This window comes from Lissotriton vulgaris, chromosome 8 (assembly GCF_964263255.1).
Source record: "Lissotriton vulgaris chromosome 8, aLisVul1.2, whole genome shotgun sequence".
NCBI classification, from domain to species: domain Eukaryota; kingdom Metazoa; phylum Chordata; class Amphibia; order Caudata; family Salamandridae; genus Lissotriton; species Lissotriton vulgaris.
The window spans coordinates 602,756,958-602,777,155 of NC_141696.1; the positions used below are offsets into that span (position 1 = coordinate 602,756,958).

General features: G+C 45.2%; 1 protein-coding gene across 3 annotated transcripts in view; it reads right to left on the bottom strand.

Annotated features, from left to right (window-relative positions):
• The window catches only part of LOC147697788 (late histone H2A.1-like), a 37,559-nt gene extending 21,275 nt beyond the window's left edge, over positions 1-16,284 (bottom strand). Inside the window, exons 1-2 of one of the 3 annotated variants that reach the window (XR_015299160.1) lie at positions 16,214-16,284; positions 8,174-8,657 (exon numbers count right to left, since the gene is read on the bottom strand). Coding sequence is in view for 2 of the 3 variants with exons in the window: in XM_086933347.1 (XP_086789473.1) it covers positions 8,228-8,657; positions 11,556-11,647 (522 nt within the window). In the remaining variant the exon portion in view is untranslated. Of the gene's footprint in view, positions 1-8,126; positions 8,658-11,555; positions 11,653-16,213 lie in introns of those variants that run through there. The other 2 variants (XM_086933348.1, XM_086933347.1) reach the window with 2 other exon arrangements.
• Between the last annotated feature and the right edge of the window lie 3,914 nt (positions 16,285-20,198).

The following is a 20,198-nucleotide window of genomic DNA, read 5'->3' on the forward strand; positions in this document are numbered from 1 at the left end:
TATCAGACCTCCTTCATTCTAAAAACCAAGGTACGGAGCTGATTAGACCCTAAGAGCAATCTTGGTTAGATTCTTGGCAAAGAAAAACTGAACCTATGCTACACCTCACTTACTTCTTCCCACGTACTAGACTTAGGTTAGGTACATTGGGGTAGGCGTATTTTAGAAGCACCAGTTGAGTACTTTCTGTACTTTTTAGCCTTTATGTATGTATTTAGCTATGGTTTAGAAACCATACAATGCTTTTACAGTATTATTTTATAATACTCTTCATACTGTACGCATTAGACTTTGCAACCAGTATTAATATTGTAGCAGTGTACTTTACTTGCATGAAAAAGTCTATTCAATAAATCCTTTTACTGAAAACGCCTGTCTCTCCATTTCTCTGATGAAACGAAGCACAATTAACGGAGTAAAAAAAAAATCTTTTGTTTCCACAACTCTGAAGATACGTTAATTCTTGGTTAAACAAAGTTGTCATGTTTACGCGGTTGTCAGAAATTAATCCCTTCTTGTGTATTCGAGAAAGCTTCTAGTGACCTCTGAGCTAGCTGGCACTCACAATTAAGTCTAATATATTTGATAGAGACCTAGTAGACATAAGTCCTACGTCAAATCTATAAGATATATTATTCCAATGCACAGAGCCTATTGGGAATATAGGAACTACACTTTTAAGTGCAGCAACCTATACTGGAAGTTTATCTGAAGAACAAGAGGTTTCAGCTCGATAGGAGATATACTGGTACCAGAACCTAGTCTTTTCTATGAGGGATCTCTGCACTCTGGCCCCAATACCCCTTTCCAACATCCTAGAGGTACTTCGCCAGAAAGAGCTTAGCTGAGAACACCAATGGGCGTTTACACCTCCACCCACCATTGGACTAGAGGAAACCACAGCAAATTAAGAAGAAATTAAAGTCATTTGGCTTCTCCCAGAGTACTTTGGGTCTCTTTAGTACCAAATTAATTGATGTCCTTCAGGAAGAAAACCAGAGTGATAGGGCCTAGACTCTTCTGGCCCACTCTTGGCCTGGTCATGCATTCCATACGCTGCAGCTGCTGGGCACTAAAAGCGCTTTGGGGTGACAGCTCATCCACCTGGGCCTCATGGCGCTCTAGGGGGGGATGGCAGTCCTCACAACTACAGCAAACAGTCCTCATTTTGCAATACATTGGTCCTGTGCACCTTCGCACATGGTAGTAGAAGGTCTAGTTCTATTGCTCAGCCTATTCAGTTACTCTCAATTAGAATACTGACAAGGCAAATTCCTGATGGAGCAATGTCTCGTGAAAAAGGAGACTTGCTCGGCTTCAATCTTCTCCTGCAACTACTCACCTAGTGGTAAAACTGGTTTGTGGACTAACATACAGTCACACGACACTATAGTATTAGAATGAAGCTTGCCCATGTGTTTTACTACCCAGAAACTCCAGTGGTGCTAAGACGGCTGCTAACTGAATTTCTTAGTGTGCATGAGTCTACTGCACCTACGTAGTTTGACGGATCTAATGCTTGGAGGGAAACTTTCAGCACTGTGCAGTAGCTAACAAACTGGGCACTTGAAACTTGCATGCTTGCAGAAAACGAATTCCAGCTATTCTAGTAATGCAAAAAAAATATTATGTAAATGGTATTGCCACCCTCAGAGCCATCTCAAAGGCACACCACTGCCAGCGCAGCCTGAGTGTATGGTGCAGCCAAAAATGAAGTGTCAATAGGCACACATCTGTTCACCATGCCTGCCTAGCACTGCTAGAGTGAAAGTCAACTCCCTTTTTATTATAGTACTGCATTATAATATTTAGCACATTTTACAATTCTCAATCTGCCCATAGGACCACTAGCAAGGTTTACATCACAGTACCGTGCTATACCAAGGATCACTCATCCAGGCACCATGTGTGCAGTAGTGTTCTATACAATCTAAAAGCAGGTTGCAAAAGACACACTATAATAAAAAAACAAACTAAACCAACAACTCACAACAGTAACTGGTGACAGTATTTCTCTAAAAACGATTACCAGATATTGTCAATTTCTGGGTCAGGTATATGCCGGCTAGTGAAGGACTATTTGGTTGGTCCGGGGGGGGGGGGGGAATCCTCACTACTCAGGAATGTCTGGCTTCCCTACTAGTGTTAAGTCCCCCTTAAGGTAGGGTGCACTATACCTCATCATGAGAGGTCGTATCTGTAGAAGCAGAGAGGCATCCATAATATCTAAGGTCATTCTTAGATTGAAGTGCACAGTAAAACTGAGTCTATTGTCAAACGTTTCATTACGGGTTTCCTAGCACCATAACGGCTTTACTGAGTCCTGGGATGTTTGGTATCATGCATCCAGGGGTCCCTTCTAGAGGGGACCGCCCCCAACAGTGGGTTCCTGACTGGTTAACACCAGCCTGCCACCACTAGACAGTTTACTGGACCCCTGAGGTGGGAGACTTTGCTCCCAGAAACAATAGCTTTCCTGGCCTGTTCAGACCTCCCCCTCGTCAGGCAGACCATCTGTGGCAGGGGAGCTTCAAAGGCCTTGCCACCTTTGAAACAACCAACAGTCTTTGGAAGGGGGGGGGGGGCTCCTCTTGCTAACAGTTTTCACTCCTTTGTGGAAGCAAGGGGGTACCAGGACGAGAAGGTGTGCCCACCTCTATTAACACCACCCTTCAGCTGGGTGTAGGAGAGGTGAAGCCCACTCTGGTGCCCACCATCTTGCAGATGGAACGCACCCTCCACGCAGGAATCATGCTAACTCTCCCACATGAGTAGAGGCGCACACACAGGGTGGCTGCACCCGAAGGTCAGCAGCCCATTGGCTACTATCTTGCTACCCCAGTAGCACTATTTTTTATGCGTTTTATATAGCACAGACTTTACCGAAAGTGTCAGAACGATTCACAAAAGGAACAGTAGTGATGCATGGAGAAAATTACAAGTGAGCATGTTACAAAATCAAACGTTACATGAGGCAAAAGTGACAATTGTGCATGTATCAAGAGCAAACAAAATACAAGTGGTAGCAAACAATACTTTACAAGAGGAAAAGTGACGAGTGCATGTTACAATAGAGTACACAATACAAGTAGAATACTGCAATAAATGGCAGATACTCCAACCACAAGAACACACTGGGAAGGCACTTCCATAGTCATGTAGAACAGAATTACCTAGAATGGAAGGACTTCCTTCAGATAATAGAGAGGTTGTGAATTAAATTTTGAAGTGTCTTCGAATGAGGAGAGCTTTGAAGGCCTGGGAAGAGGTGGTGGTCCGGAGCAGAGGCAGAAGTGAGGCCCAGATTCTCACTGCATTGCCTGAAGAGAATTGGCCAGCAATCTTTCCTTCTTTAAAGTGGAAGATTCAAGCAATACATTTTCTGCATTACATGATGTCTAGAGCCTCCAGAGATTTTCAGTTTTTCACCAGGTAGCGAGGAGTGCAAGGCTTTGTGGGTGAAACAGGTAGTCTTTAAGAAAGATCTTGCTTCGATGGGAAGCCAACGGAGGGTGGATAAAATGTGTGTGATGTGGTAGCTTTTTTTGACCCCATATATGAAACGAGCTGCTGAGTTAACAGATTTAAGGGGGGAGCAGGTGGGATTTGGGGAGGTCAGTAAGAAGAGAGTTGCAGTAGTCTAGTCTGGAGAGAACCAGCGATTGGACCAGGGTTTTAAAGTCTTGCTTTGGGAAGAAACGGCATATCCACCAAAGAAGGAGCAGTTGGCATCAAGCAGACTTTGCAATGGAATTGATGTGGGAGAGTGGATGGAGTTTTTGGTTTGAGTATGACACCAAGGGATTTTGCACTGTCAACAATGTGTTTGTTAGATTCATCTGATCCATCCATGATGGAACCGGGGAGAAGAAGGAATTCAGTTTTAGAGGGATTCAGAATCAGTTGATGAGTTAACATCCAGTTTTGAATAGAGTCTAGAGTAGAGCTTAGGATGGAGAGATCATGAGTGGAGGCCACCTTAAGGTAGAAGAATGATGACAGTTGATCCCAGATTTACTGGGGAGATTTCCCAATGGTTCTAAACAGAGATTGAACAATATGGGTGCAAGTATAAAGAATGCAAGTATAAAGCCTTGAGGAACACCTTGACCTACTGCCAAAGGAGTACTGTTAGCTATTTTGATCATTTGGGATCAATTAGAGGGGAAGAAAGCAAACCATTTAGGCACAGTGCTCTCAATGCCCACTCTGTTGAAGAGTGTTAGTGTTGTGATGGATGGTGTCAAAGGACACAGAAAGGTCAAGGAGAATTAGAAGGAAAGAATCCCCCGAATAGAGTATCCGCAGCACTTCATCCATCACTTGCAGCAGGGCTGTTTCAGTGCTGCAGTTTTGTATGAAGCTGGACTGGAAATGGTTAAGAAAATCATTGTCCTTGATATGATCATTTCGCTACACAGCTTTGTGATTGTCGCAAGAAAAAAGGTAGGTTAGTGGGCGGATATTGTTGAGGTAGTTTGCATCAGCAGTGGGAGTTTTTTTAAGCAGAGGGGTGATCTGCCCAGTTTAGAAGGAAAGGGGAAGGGAGCCTTGACAGGATGAGGTTAACCAGAGTGGTCCAATAGGAGAGAGAATGGGTATAGAAGGCAATGGCATTATGGATGGGGTCGAGAATGGTTGTAGGGCTTTGTTGCTAGGATGCATTTGAGAAGGGCATCTTCAGAGATGGGTCAAAATTCTGCCAAATGGCTAACGATTTGCACTCCTTTGGAGGGGTGGGATGAATGACCTGATCCACAAGTAATTTTGCTTTTGTGTCAAATAGTTAAATGCTACTTTCTTTGTAAAATTCTTCAACTTGGAGGTTGGAGAGCAATTTGGATTCTTGATGAGATTGAAAAGATTTAAAGTCTATTTGTGGCTGAGTCGAGGAGGGTTCTGAAGTGCGATTCTTTTCTAAGGAAGATGTGCTTGTGGTACTTGGATCTTGCTGAACAAAACGTGGCCAAATTATTGGTGGAGGGCGGTGGTCTCCATTGTTTATCTTTGGAGAGGAGTGAAGTTATTGATTTTGACTGCAAGGACTGTGCGGCATTGGGAGGCGAGTTAGTTAACATCTAGGTTCAAGTCTAGCCTTGGAAGCGATAGCAAAGAAGATTCGCAGAGGGTACCGAGGTAAATATTTTTATATTCACAGAACCAGGAGGTAGCCCTCTTAGGTTGGCCGAGAGTTAGAGTGATAGGTGAAGAGCGAATGGAATGAGGAGGTGGTCAGATCAGTCTACATGACTAGGGGTAGCGATGGTAAGCATGCCTGCTTTCGAAATAACAAGGTCCAGGATTGAGCCCAGAGTGTTTTATTTCTGTGCAGTGTTGGATAAGATAGTTTGCAGAGAGGAAGGTGACCAGCAAATTCTCAGAAGAGTCTTGAGACAAGCCCCAGTGGAGATTGAATACACCCACGAAGATCTGATAGTCACTTTGCAAGTATTGGTCGCTAATGAAGTCAGTGAGTTCCTCCATAAACGAAGGGCCGCTACAAGGCAGGCGGTAAATGGAATCTGAGGGATGAGCGGTGGTGCAATTGAAGCTCAAGAGATAGGAATTCAAAAGTGTGAAAGGAGCGGTTAGGAAAAGCCTTAAGTTGAAGGGAGTTTCTAAAGATGACAAAACACCTCCCCCAACCTTGTTAATTCTGTCATTTCTAAATATAGAATAGCCTGTGGGTGCTAGGAGACCAGAGTGTGATGTATCCTTGAACCAGGTCTCTGAAGACTAGCAGGTCAATATTGTGAAGGATGATGGTGAAGGAGATTTCAAGTTCGTGTTTAATTGCAGATCTGCAGTTGTGGAGCAGACCGCGCAGCTCTGTGGAGACTGTTTTGTTGACTGGGGCATGTGGGCTTTGATAAGTGATAGGATATTGTATTTATACGAGGGTGCTCTGAAGGGTTTAGGTGGATGAGTGGTTCTGACAGGAGATGGTCGGAATAGTGCAGATAGTAGGGTTACTTGGAGATGAAAGTGGAAGGGTGGCGTTCGAGGGATTGTGTGAGTTGGCAGACAACTGGTTATGCTTGGCTATTATGGGGGTGAGGTGCATCTTGTTGGAAGGTGAGTTTTCCAATGGAATTGAGGTGTATGGAAAAGGTGAAATCTTGGAGCTTAAAAGGGAAATGGTAGCTTCTAGTTGGGAGATGGTGGTGATAAGAGCCTAGCTTATTTTCCAGAGAGGGCAGAGCATGGCATGTTGGGTGGCTCAATGGAAACAGAAAGGGTGCAATTGGCAGTGGAAGGCTGGGAGAAGTAGAGGATGGGAGGGGGATTGGGGTATAGGGTTCAGAGGTGGGGAAAGGTGGTGGTTGAGAGCAGGCGTTTGTGCATCAGAGGTGAAAGGAGAGTTGTCTTTGTTGGCGTTGCAAGAAGGATAGAAATTAGGGACATAATTAGGGGCAGTAAGTGAGGAGCGAGGCAGTGGGCCGGAAGGAGAGGGGAGGAATGTGTGGAGGGGCACCCCTGAACCCAGCTCAAGAGTTCCTGTCAATTTAAGATTAGCAAAGACACAGCAGAAAATCCAGGTGGCCACTGCTTTGGACCCAGTCCTACTGCCTGCCCACACCTTCAAGAAACCTATACAGCATGATGATTTCCTATTTATTTATTTTATTTCTTGTATAGCGCAGGAATTCAAGCCTAAAGGGGTATCTCCACACTTGCGTTCTTACCACAAGCTGGTTAGTATAAAGACAATCAGGCAGGGATAGTGAGACATTACCAGGTCTAATAACAATGACCTAAAAAAGTCCAAGGTGTACTGATCAGTTCCGAAAGAGCCCCAGACTCCCAAAGACAGCAGTTTGGTCTCTAAATAGAACAAGAAGGTCCTGCGATACAGTGAAGACTCCTTCCAGACCTTCCTCTACACCAAACTTACAGAAGGTCTACTCGTCCAGAAGACAGCACGCCCAAAGACCGCGACCTGCCCAGACATCTAAAGAAACCCTGATAACCAGAACCAATTGTGTCCTGACATGGCCTGGCATCTCAAATTCCTCACTTGGCTGCTGGTTCTTTAAGAGGTCTCCCGGTCTGACCCCCCTGCAGCCTGAAAGCAAAACGGATGATCTCTATAGGTTAATATTGGCAGCCCATTGCATTGCATCCTGCTGTCCTGGTTGTCATTTTGGTGCTACCTTGGGGCACCCCCCACCTCAACTCGTGAAGATTGTCCTCCAGGGCACATCAACTGCCTGTGAGCAGCCTCAAACCAATGTGCCCCTAGTCCCCATTGACTAGCATTGGCACTTCAGCAACCGGCTGCCCTATTCCTGCTGGTGGTGCACCTTCCGTGAAGAATTGAACCTTGGTTCTAATCCTAAAAGGACCACACCAAAAGTCTACGTAACCTGCAATTACCAACTTAGCTTTTTTCCCTCCCCCATAGTGTTGTGGACTTCAGCTGAACAATGGTCAGCCTTACAGTGCAACAACATAACTTAGTGCCTACAATTGACTAGTCCTACAGTACCTGAACTGTAGGAGTTTGTTTTGCATTAAGTTAAGAAAATGAACTGAAAAACAACAAGAAAATAATCTGTAGTTTCAAGTATTACAAAGAGTTTACATTTTCTTTGCTGCAAAGACTTTTATACTTCTACAAAACCAGTACACCTTATTTTGATATATATTAAGGATGTGAAAGTAAAACTTACCCGCAGCTAACACTAAATTGAGTGTAAGGAATTATTTACTTCCATCCTCTGCTATACCTCTGGGACTCCATGGACTATGCACACTGCCTTCTTTGAGTATAGTATATACAGAGCCAGCCTCTTACATCAACCCGTTAAATGAGCTAGCGTAGATTTTTCCGGGGGGCGGGGCGATTAGAAACTCACCCAGTTTTAGATCTAACAATAAGCATTTGAGTAAGTTACTTTGTACGATTAGGTCAGCTAGGCATGTTGATGTATTGACATCAGTCACTGGCTGACCCGTTTAACAAAGGTTTTGAAACACATGTCGTCCCCCCGAGCCCCCCAAACATAGGATCCCATGCCACTGTATCCTTTGTAAGAGGGGGAGGCACAGCATCCTTTATTACCAATAGCCAAACAAACATTCATGATGCAGCATTTTTACTGTATATATCAGAAGTCAGGCGATTTAAGAAAATAAACCATTTATTCACTGAAGTGCATTAAAAACTCACCAAAAAGGCATAAACTAGTTCAAGGAGCATTTGGGAATCAATGCTTTCAGATTTCTAGAATTCCTGAGACTCCACGTCTTTGGATTCGTGCATTGACCCCTTGGCAGTCTTCTTGGGGAGCAGCGAAGCTTGGATGTTGGGTAGAACACCACCTTCTGCAATGGTCACACCAGCAAACAGCTTGTTCAGCTCTTCGTCATTCCTGACAGCCAGCTGAAGGTGCCTTGGCACAATCCTAGATCTTTTGTTGTCCTTGGCAGCATTTCCCGCCAGTTCCAGCACTTCTGCAGTCAGGTATTCCAGAACAGCCGCCAAGTAAACAGGAGCACCAGAGCCAACCCGCTCTGCATAGTTCCCCTTCTTCAGCAGTCGATGGATGCGACCAACTGGAAACTGTAGGCCTGCTCTGGAGGACCGTGTCTTGTGCTCACTTCCCTTTGGCTTGCCCACCTTGCCCACTTTCTTGCCACGGCCAGACATGATGCTGAGGAAAGGGGAGGGGGTTGAAGAAAAAAAAAGCGTTACTGTGATGTATACCCAAACAATACTCTGTATGTGACATTCATCACAAATGCATAACAGATCTATGACTCCATTTAAGCACCCTTTGGACAATGACATTTGCTGGTAGATGGCTGAGCTCCTTGAATGAGTGTTATGAGCATATGGTCCTTTCTGCAGGCTATTTTTTGCTAGTTTGTTTACAATGAATATATTCAAGCCACCCAGAGCCCTATAAATGACTGGGGGTGGTCAGTGGAAAGGTGACGTTTAACATAGTAAGGTTATGGAGAAGAAAGTGTAGGGCACTCACTTGTTTCGGTTTATGTCGGAAAGGTTATTATGCTTCAATGCTCCGTGCACACTGCATGAAGAATGAAGAAAGACAGATGATGCAAGTGACTACTCTACATTCATTTACACCTCTCCCTCCCCCCCCCCATTGTGCAACAAGCCTGCTACACTAAAAATGACCTCATCAGGTCATTCAAGAGAGCCAATATATATCTGCCAAATCTAAAACAATTATAGCGCTGGTTGCTGACTGCACTGGTGTGCCATACGTGCTCATAGCCAGGTACTGGCTAATGACCCTTGGCGGGCTCAATAATGATGACGCTCTTTGTACTTCTACTGCTGTGTGCACTGCCTGGACTGTCACTGAGTAATGTGAACTGGCGATATATCCTTGTGCTATACACTGTGCACTATGCTACACTAAGATCCTCTCTGCTGAATTGCTCACCCTTTGTAGCTTATGGCCTAATGTACATTGCATGCTATGTTTAGATGTCCCAATATCCCATCTGTGACGTGCCCGCTATGAAATATAATCTCACTTGAAGAGTACTGAAATGTGATTTGTATGTGTGTAACCAATCTGTATGTAATGTGATATATGAAATTGTTCAAAAAAGCTTTAAAAAAATTATTGATGAATAATTGTTCAATGGACAAGTCGCACACAGAAGAACTACTGGATTGATGGTAGTCACTATTACCACTTAAGAGTTGCATTATGCACTTTAAATTTAGACTGCAGATTTGTCTTGCACAAAAAACGCTAAGCATGCATATCAGATCACTTCTCATACCTCTGTCCCTGCCACGTCCCAAAGATCTAATATCACATCTTGTAAGAAGCCCAGAAAATCCAGGTCCCTAACCCTTTTTCAAGTGGTCTGGAGCTCTGCAAGCTCTTGTCCACAAAAAGATTTATGGCTCCCTAGCGTAAAATCATCAGGCGAATGGATGTGTAAAGCTTATGGTGTCAAAAATAGGAGTCATATCTAATGCAATTGATCTAGTCTACAAGATTAAAAAAGCCACAAACTCAACACAACTCAGCAGGGACCCAGTGTGCTAATGAGTCTCAGTAGGTATTGGAGCCTGAAGTCCAGCATTGATAAAACCTCCCTATCACATGACTTTTCTTGGCCATTAATGGAGGGTTGGCGTATTCAGTGGAGTTTGGAGTATCTCACAATCTCGGATGAAGTTGCATTGGAATTGATGGATTCCATTGCTTGGGCAGGTACAGAGTAGATTTGGGACAAGATTGAAGCCAAACTGTCAACACCCACAAACCACAAAGCTCTTGTGGAAGCCTATTTCTGAGCTTCGAGAAACCCCAATCCCATTTTCTTGAAGTGAGCAACTGCATGTCTGAGTGTTTGTAGTGGGCCGATGCAAGTGAACAGAAAGGCTTCTGCCACTTCTCCAATTTTCCCCAGACCCAATGGGGTCTTTGGTTATGCACATGTATACTGTGGGAGTCCAAGTGCCAGGCTGTCTATGCGACTGGTTACAATGGAAACTCAGTCCTTCTGTAGTCTCACTAGTCATGACTTGTGGGGCTGTAAGAAACTGGGTTATTAGCCGAGTAGTAAAAGCCACAATCAAATACAATACTGGTCAGAGTGAACCACAACATTCCCTAAATTAGCCTGTGTTTAACCCCTGGTAGCGCGGCACAAAGCAGTCCGGCTTAACTGCAGCAATAAAGTGAATGAAGTTTCTACACCAATTTAGAAAATAAGCAAACTTTAATTTGAGAATTTGGTATCGTGAAGAAAGTTCATGCCTGCAGGCTTTCCAGATGAGGCCTACCCCTTCTCTTCAAATGCGATTAAATTGAGTGGTAACTAATGTATACATTTACCATAAAAGCAATTTAACATAAACCTTCATTGCAAAATGGATGCCGCCATTTGAGAGATCTCCCTAGATTTGTTTCCAAAGTTTTGTAGAATAAATCAAGACCCATTAGATCATACGATCATGGTTTTAATTGAGTTCGATCCTTTTACACATTTACAGTAAACCTTGAGATTGAACCAGTTAGACCTTAAATTGATCAATGAGAGTCTTCTACAGTTCACCCAACTAGTTTACCTGCTGGAATTGTACACCCACTTGTCACTTTAGTATGTACTCTGGAATGCGACTGCAAAAAAAAAAAAAAAAACACCAGCCTCTTCATTTTGCTTACATGTGGTCCTGTCCCTCCCAAAGTGAGGGCCACAGTGGCCTGGATAATGTTAATTGAATTTACATCTTTAGTGGAATTTTAGGAGTTGCACAGCATGGAACTGGGAAATGTCTATGGAAATAATGCCCTGTACCCTCTCAGTGTAAGGCCAGGTTCAAGCTTGCTCTTTGCCCCAATCCAAGTGGGCTGGGAGGAGAAAGTCAAGTACATTCAAAAGGTAGCTATAACAGACCTCTATACACCACAAAAGGGTGGTGTAGTTAGATATTGAATAAAAGTGTAACTTGATATAAACAGCCAATGTCAAAAACAAGGAATGGACATTAAACTGCTGTTCCTGTCTAGCAAAAGTCCTCATCTAGAGAAAAAGAAAAAAGTTTCAGAGCTAACCTCATCTGCAGTTGGCTTGATAGTAGCACTACCCTAAAGGAATAAGCCTGTGTTGGCCTCACGTTTGTGATGTTCTGTCGATGCTGGTTCATCACGGAGAGCCTTTGTTTTAAGCTAACAGGGTTATGCCATCTGCAATTAAAAAATTCACAGCTTTTTACATACCAAAGTCCTAGACAATAGCCCAATATTCAGTTCTAGGACTAAGTTCGAGAGGATTTTGTATTTATGGGGTAATTGGAGGACAGACATTGGGGGGGGGGGGTGAGAAAGGAGTCACATTTAAAGTGCGTGGCTGTTTGATTAATTCTGTGGCCATCGAAGTGAACTGATTGTAAGCGATAGTTCTGCAACGACTACCTGATAAGGGGGTTTATATATGCCGCAGAAGATAGAATATAAAGAAGTAGTAAACATGGGCAAAAGTTGCTTGCAGATTTAAGTCCGAAGATTACATGAAATTCTTCAAAGGTGGGGGATTAACAAATTGTAACCCCTGAAATCCATTAGCCATGTATGGGAACTTATTACAGCGGTCATATTCTGTGGAGACAAAGAAGGGTACGCAGTTCCCCAGGACAAGAGGGGGGTGGTATGTTCCAGGAGATTAAAAAATGGGAGAGAGACACCTGAAGAGTTAACTATGGTATGGAAAGGGGAGGGGAGTCAACCCTGTCGGGACCTAAAACCCTCACACCCAGCAAGCTAGGTGTCATGCTTCATCATATGGGTTTTGCTCCTCGTCAAGCTGGGGGGCACCCAGATGGGGCTCTTTGCCGGACATCTTTTGTCCCTGCCACTTGGTGCATGCGGGTATGAGGGTTCTAAGAAGGGTGTGTGTAGATGTGCGCGGTGATTGTTAAAAAAAAGTTAAGTAATCCACTGACTATTTTATTGGCGTGGTTAGCTACTTTATTAAAAGAAATGGTGAGGTGGACCTCCTAGTGAAAAAACCCAGGACGGTCTACTCTACCAAGCGAGAAGATGTGTACGGTCAACATGTTTCTTGCTAGTGTTCCTAGGGATACAACGCAATTCGTCAGGACCAGGTAAAAAACTAAAACACTATCTACACCTTGTGGATGGCACAACTGTTACCTACTCCACATGGAAATCGGAGGTGGGCCGAAGATCCTACCTCGTCTGAGTGTAATCCTAGTGTGGGGGAAGCTATGCTTCAGCGGTCTCCTCCTGTCCAGTTACTAACTGGTCTAGGTTTGCCGAGTGCTGCACCGTCAACCTACCCAGGCATCTGACCGACGAGGCTCCCCTTTCATATTCTTAAACCATTAACAGTTGATACTTGACCAGATTTGTATAGCAATAATGCTACTGGTATTATTAGAGACTTAGAAGCCATGTTAAGTAGTTTGATTTTACCAAGTTCAAATATGGGTGTTGAGTTATACAAAATGAGAATCCGTTTTATTTTGTATATGAAATTGTGTTTGTAAAAGCAGATGCAACACATTTTTACACCTATTCACAGCTCTGGGAATCGGTAACATCTGCTCCTACATTTATTTTATAACATTAGAATGGAGTGAGCTCTTGCTTGTCTGGCTGAGCATATGGGCACCAGTTTCATGTGCATGGGGTCTACTATATGAAAGGTTTTCATTCTCTTACTCCTTCCCAGAGGAAGCCATTCCCATATGATTCGGAGATAAAGCTATGCATTTGTTTTGCAGAAGTTCGATTGGCTACTGTAACTCCTATTCTCACCCATTGAATTTTGTAACAGTGGCAGGTCAGATCTGTCCGTACCAAAGTGTGAAAAAACTAGTGTTTACTGGAACATACAGGTTTTGGTTTAATACCCCAAATCTGCACGCTAATACTATAACGTAATTGATGATAATTATTGCACCTGATATACCCTTGGTGTGGGTTGCTAACACCCCGGCATAGCAAGAGTTACTGCAAGTAATTTCTATATATCCTTTTAGATAAACAGCATAACGTCTTTGACTGCTGCCCTTCAGAACTTTACTAGATGTCCCCTTCTAATCAGAAGCAACTTCTGAACAAGTTGCTCAGAGCTGCAATAACTCGTGTTGTTACTAAGTGTTCCTCTAGGAAGATGCAACTGCTTAAAGTGTCCGTCAAAGTTTAGGGGGTTGGAGCTTGATAACAAACAAAAACTCTTGATATGCTAATAAATAGTAATTTAATTCACTAGAAGTATCTATGCCAATGCTGGTATATCAATATTGCTACTTTCAATTGTCTTGATTGTTATACAACACTTTACAATAATCACATTTTCTATCCACTGGTTAGGCCAAGTTCCTTCCACCAAATACAGGTACTAGCAATAAATGGTTATGTGCAGTGCCTTCTACCACATTGTTGGCAAACTATTTGAGTGGCATTTTTACGTCATTGTAAAATGGCCTGTGGTGGGAAGAAGCAAAATGCAAGCCAATAGAGGATTACGTTTTACATACAAACCGGGCAAATCCTAAAGTTAAAGATCCCCTTGAATCAAGTGGCGAATCTTAAAATGTCTTTCACGGAGATGCAGTTCCTTGTCATTACCAGGTATCCCCCTCAAGACAATGCAAAAGCATTGCTATTCCTTCATGAAGGGGCAGTTCCACAAGTTGTTACTAGGTATTCTTAACAAGTCAACTGCAAAACCATTGAAATATTATCATGAAACTGCAGTCCCACTTGTGAAGTCTCTCAAGTCAGGAGCCACTGCTTCAAATAACCTGTACCAGGCTGAGGTGTGTGGCTTTAGTATATGAATTTGTACACAGGGTTCTGCCATTTTACTCATGTGTGCATTTTCGTTAGGAAGAGTTGACCAACCCTGGTTCGTAATGAGCAGAGTCAAATCACAGATTAATGCACCTTTTTTGGAATATCACCTCACCTATTTATAGGTGCCTTTAGTCACTGGCGAGTACAGTTAGATAGCAGATTTTGTCTGTTTATTGGGGTGGAAGCTTTGCAAAGATAGTTTACACCGACAGTGCTTTTCCAACAACCCAAGAGGTGAGAAGCAGTTGAGGCCCTTCAAGTCGGATACAAATGGTTGAAATGTCAGTCACAACCCTGGGTGTATCTTTAACCGAAAAATATGCGTATACACTCTGGCTACTTTAATAAATTGTGCTATTTTTCGGTAGGATACATGAATATGCCAAAGCCGGTTTATAGGTAGGAATGTTCAGTGGTTGGGAAGCGCAAGTGAGTAATTATTTCTATTTTTCGGGAACTATTTTTAGTACATATGCATTGGCGAAAGGCAGTCATTCAAAGTGAGCGCATCCAATGGCTGTACTGTTGACCTTCTGCAGGAGCGGAAGTGAGTAATTTGATGTATTGGTCAACAAAAGGGAAAAGTTGATTGGGAGTCTATACTTATGTACCCAGTACCGTGGCATTATCTAGGAGAGACTTCATGATTTGCCAGTGTTTAATTCTCTTGAAAAGTCAAAACAAATCCAAAAAGAGCGGCACGACGAAAAAATGTACTACATTTCAGCCACCAGTTGATTAAAGTTACTTTTCTCTGATACTTATTTAACAGAATATACAATTTGAGAGCAGGGCAGCAGTAGCAAAGGTTAACTAATGACATTTCAGCGGACGACTGTGGTACTAAGGAGGGGCAAATTTGCCCAGAGTATTAATGTGCGTTGAAATGATAATACGGCCAGAAAGTGCTTCAGTTATTTGGCATAATTTTAAAAAACCGGTCGAACAATGTTTACCTCACTGAACAATTCCCGTGGCCCGGTCTATGGTGCATGCCATAGTGAACAAGCGTGATATTTCGAATACAAGAAACAGGGTTTCACTTTAAGCACGTGGTGTAGCCTGCAATGTTTTCTAAACTATTACACCTGGTCTCACAGTTTTAAGCCCTCAAATTAATAGAACTATTTAATTACATACGTTTAGCTTACTCCTACCACACAGAGCAGCAGGATTGATATGACCGAATACGAACAAGTGTTGCCAAATCGGTAGGCCTGGTTTTAAAATGTGAGCGACCTGCTGTCTTTGCCAATGAACGTTTATTGGTGCTGGCAGCATTACCTGGAACATTGTCGCTAAAGTCAAGTTAGCGTACTAATCCCGCAACACTTCGACTTTGTACCCTCGAGGTTGGCGGCGAATAGTTACAAGGTGATGAAAACCATATCATGGAGTCCGCAATGTTGCGCTCGCGCCCCAGCGGTTTGTCATTGACAATGCATTTAACATGCGCAACACATTGATTTCGGTTTATAATTATTTTGAGAGATTGTGAGGGGGTCCGCGCTCGTTTCTGAAATATAGTCACATTAGGAGAACTTACGCATTTTCTGGTCGCTATAAAATTTAGTCTACGCATTTTACAGATACTATGCTGGAGTCATTTTTTTCCCCCAAGCATCAAAGTCAGCATTGCAGAATCGGACAGATTAGTACTTCGTAAACTAGGGAAAAAGGTAATCGACATGGAGGGTCCGTACGTCAAGAAAAAAATAATAATAATAATAAAGTCAATAAGAGCCAAAGGCTTACTTGAAAACAAACAATTGAAAATTAAACATAATCAACATTGAAGCATTTGCAAGCGAAGAAGGCTGCTTGGAAACAATACTGTTTGAGAGCGAGGAAGAACAGATAGAAAGCTCGCATAAACCCCACCACTTTACCTCTTAAACCGCGTACGCTCAGCTCTTTCACTCGCCCCACAACCGCCTGCAACAACCTTTCGCTCACACAGATGATCTTAAACTGCGCGCGCCCAGCTCCTTTTAAAGCCCCAGCAGTTCGGGGCTAGCTGACACCTGCAATCAGAACGCAACGACTACCACCTGAGTGTCAGGCGCGCACTCCCGCTTCCCTGCCCCGCCCAGTTCAGAAATAGAGAGAGAGAGAAGTGTCAACTCACTCACACCCCCACCCACCCCACTAAAAAGAACGTTGTTTTAGAAGACTTTATTGCTGCAATACGCTGCCTTCTCCAAATGTTGTAAAGACAAGGTATTACAATGACCCAAGTTAATTGTCGCGTAAGGATGAGGGGATACGTTGACCCAGTTAAGACTCAAGCTGTACACAGATCCAAAATTGCTCAGTGGACCTAAGGCCATGTGCCACCTTGTGTGAAGCGGTCGCTCCAGCCTTCCTCCCGACCTGCAAGCGCTATAGTGGTATCGTAGCGCTGCCTGTCCACACTGCCATTCATCTTTTGAGCCTGCATTGCGTTATTTGTGATTTCACTCGTCCTGTGTGCATAACGCTGCTCATCCTCTCCTCGCATTGCTCCCAGTGCTTAGATTAATTTTACTGACCTTTGTGCGCAGCGCTGCCTCTCCCCTCTGCCTTAAACTTAATTTGAAACTGACTTCACTCGTCCTGTGTGCATAACGCTGCTCATCCTCTCCTCGCATTGCTCCCAGTGCTTAGATTAATTTTACTGACCTTTGTGCGCAGCGCTGCCTCTCCCCTCTGCCTTAAACTTAATTTGAAACTGACTTGGAAGCCGATCTGTGGCATAGCGCTCCGCATTTCTTTTTTCTGTGATTTCATCAATATTGTGTGCTGCCTGATTGTTTGCGCCCATAGCGTCCTGCTGTCCTTGTTATTGTTGACTCCACCATTTTGTTGTGCCTGCAGCCCGTCCCTCCCCCTACGCTACCGCCTCCCAGCTCCCCCTCCCACGCTCCGCCCCCTCCACTTCTCCACTTATGACAGATGCATCAACGCGCAGCGTCCACGCGCTACGGCCGCGCCGAAGGTGCGCCAAAGGTAAGCCCGTCTACGCCCGTCCGCGCCTGGACCGCACCCAGCGCCAGAGCCCCTGGCCCTCGCACTGCCCAGCCCCCCCGCGTCACCTACGATGCCGCCACCCTCCTAGCCCTTAATCCCGGTCGCGCCCCCAACTGCGTCCAAGCCGCTCCTGGACGCACCCATGGACCGTTCTCCTGCTTCTCCTGCAAATTCTGCGGCACCGACAACATCTCCACTACGACCACACCACAGATTCCCGACCCCAACCACCTACAATGCATCCTCCTCAACACCCGCTCGGTCCACAGGCACGCCATTGACCTCTGGAACCTACTAGACACCATCTCTCCTGACGTCGCCTTCCTAACGGAAACATGGATGAACGCTTCCTCCGCCCCTGACATCTCCATCGCTATCCCTGATGACTATAAGATCACACGCAAGGACCGCACCGACCATACAGGAGGTGGAATCGCTATCGTCCATAAGAAAACAATCCGCATCTCAACCAGCTCTGATGCCAACCTCGCCAATTCCGAACACCTTCACTTCCAGATCCACATCGACCCCAAGACCACACTCAGAGGCACCCTCCTCTACAGACCACCAGGACCACGCGCAAAATTCAGTGAAGACATCACGGACTTCATCACCCCACACGCGCTCCCCTCCAAAGACTACATCCTTCTGGGAGACCTCAACTTCCACCTTGAAAAGATCAACGACCGCAACACCGCCACCCTCTTAGACAACCTCGCCAACCTCGGACTTAAACAACTGGTCACTTCCCCCACCCACATCGCAGGTCACACACTCGACCCCATCCTCACCTCCAGCAACCATGTCTCCTTCAGCCACACTTCAGATCTCCTCTGGACTGACCACAGCTGCGTTCACTTCACCTACAACAAGCCGAAACCCATCATCCACCTCCAACCAACTCTACAAAGAAACTGGAACAAAATCACCACAGACCAGATCTCCACATCACTCCTTCAAACCTCCCCAGCCCTCTCCTCTAACGCCAACGAAGCCGCCGCCAACCTCACCCTATGGTTATCCAACACCGCCGACACCTTAGCACCACTGAAAAAACGGCAAAGCAAACCAGGCAGCAAGAAGGCCTCATGGTTCAACGATGATCTTAAGAAATCCAAGAAAATCTGCCGCTCCCTTGAAAAGGCCTGGAAAAAAGACCCAACCACCAGCACCAAGGACGCCTTCAAAAGCGCCACCCGCACTCACCACCAACTGATCCGAAAAGCCAAGAAAACAGCATTCAAGGATCGACTTGACAACAACGCCCACAACAGCAAGGAACTTTTCAACATCGTCAAGGAATTTTCCAACCCCTCGGCCAACTCCAACGACATCACCCCCTCTCAAACCCTCTGCGACTCCCTAGCCTCTTTTTTCCACAACAAGATTGCAGACATCCACAACAGCTTTGACAACCAACCCGAAAACCAACCCACCCTACCAGCTGCTGACCATCTTCCCCCCGTCAACACCCTGAACGCCTGGAACCCAATCTCCACTGAGGACACCATCCGCCTGATGAATTCCATCCACTCTGGATCCCCCACGGACCCATGCCCTCACCACATCTTCAACAAAGCAGACTCCGTCATAGCACCTCACCTCCGAGACGTCATCAACTGCTCCTTCAACTCCGCTTCCTTCCCAGAAGATTGGAAACACGCTGAACTCACCGCCCTTCTGAAAAAACCAACAGCAGACCCCACCGAACTCAAAAACTACCGCCCCATCTCGCTTCTTCCATTCCCGGCCAAAGTCACCGAGAAAGCTGTCAACAACCAGCTCGCCGCCTTCCTCGAAGCCAACAAATCACTCGACCCCTCACAATCTGGCTTCCGAGCCAAACACAGCACTGAGACCGCCCTCATCGCAGCAACAGACGACATTCGAACTCTACTGGACAATGGAGACACAGTCGCCCTCATCCTCCTCGACCTCTCTGCAGCCTTCGACACAGTCTGCCACAGCACCCTTTTACAACGCCTCAGAAACATCGGAATCCAAGGAAAGGCACTGGAATGGATCACCTCGTTCCTCACCGGAAGAACCCAGAGAGTCCGCCTCCCACCATTCAAGTCCGAGGCCTCTGAAATCATCTGCGGCGTACCACAAGGATCCTCACTCAGTCCCACCCTCTTCAACGTATACATGAGCCCCCTCGCAGCCATCGCCCGCCAACACAACCTCAACATCATCTCTTACGCGGATGACACTCAACTGATCCTATCTCTCACCAAGGACCCCAGCACCGCTAAAACTAACCTACACGAAGGAATGAAAGAAGTCGCCGAATGGATGAAACAAAGCCGTCTGAAACTGAACTCAGACAAAACAGAAGTCCTCATCTTAGGTAAATCCCCCTCTGCATGGGACGACTCCTGGTGGCCGGAAGCCCTCGGAAATGCACCCATCCCGACAGACCACGCACGGAACCTTGGCGTCATCCTGGATTCTTCACTCTCAATGAACAGACAAGTCAGCGCCGTATCCTCTTCCTGCTTTAACATTCTTCGCATGCTCAGAAAAACATTTCGCTGGATCCCCTCCGAAACAAGGAAAACAGTCACCCATGCTCTAGTCACGAGCCGACTGGACTACGGAAACACCCTCTACGCAGGTACCACCGCCAAAATCCAGAAGAAACTACAGCGAATCCGAAACGCCTCAGCCAGGCTCATATTAGACATCCCACGCAACGAACACATCTCTGGTCACCTTAAAGACCTCCACTGGCTACCCGTCAATAAGAGGATCACTTTCCGACTGCTTACCCACGCACACAAATCACTCTACGACATCGGACCAGATTGCCTCAACTCTCGACTGTCCTTCTACACCCCCTCCCGCCAACTTCGCTCTTCCAAC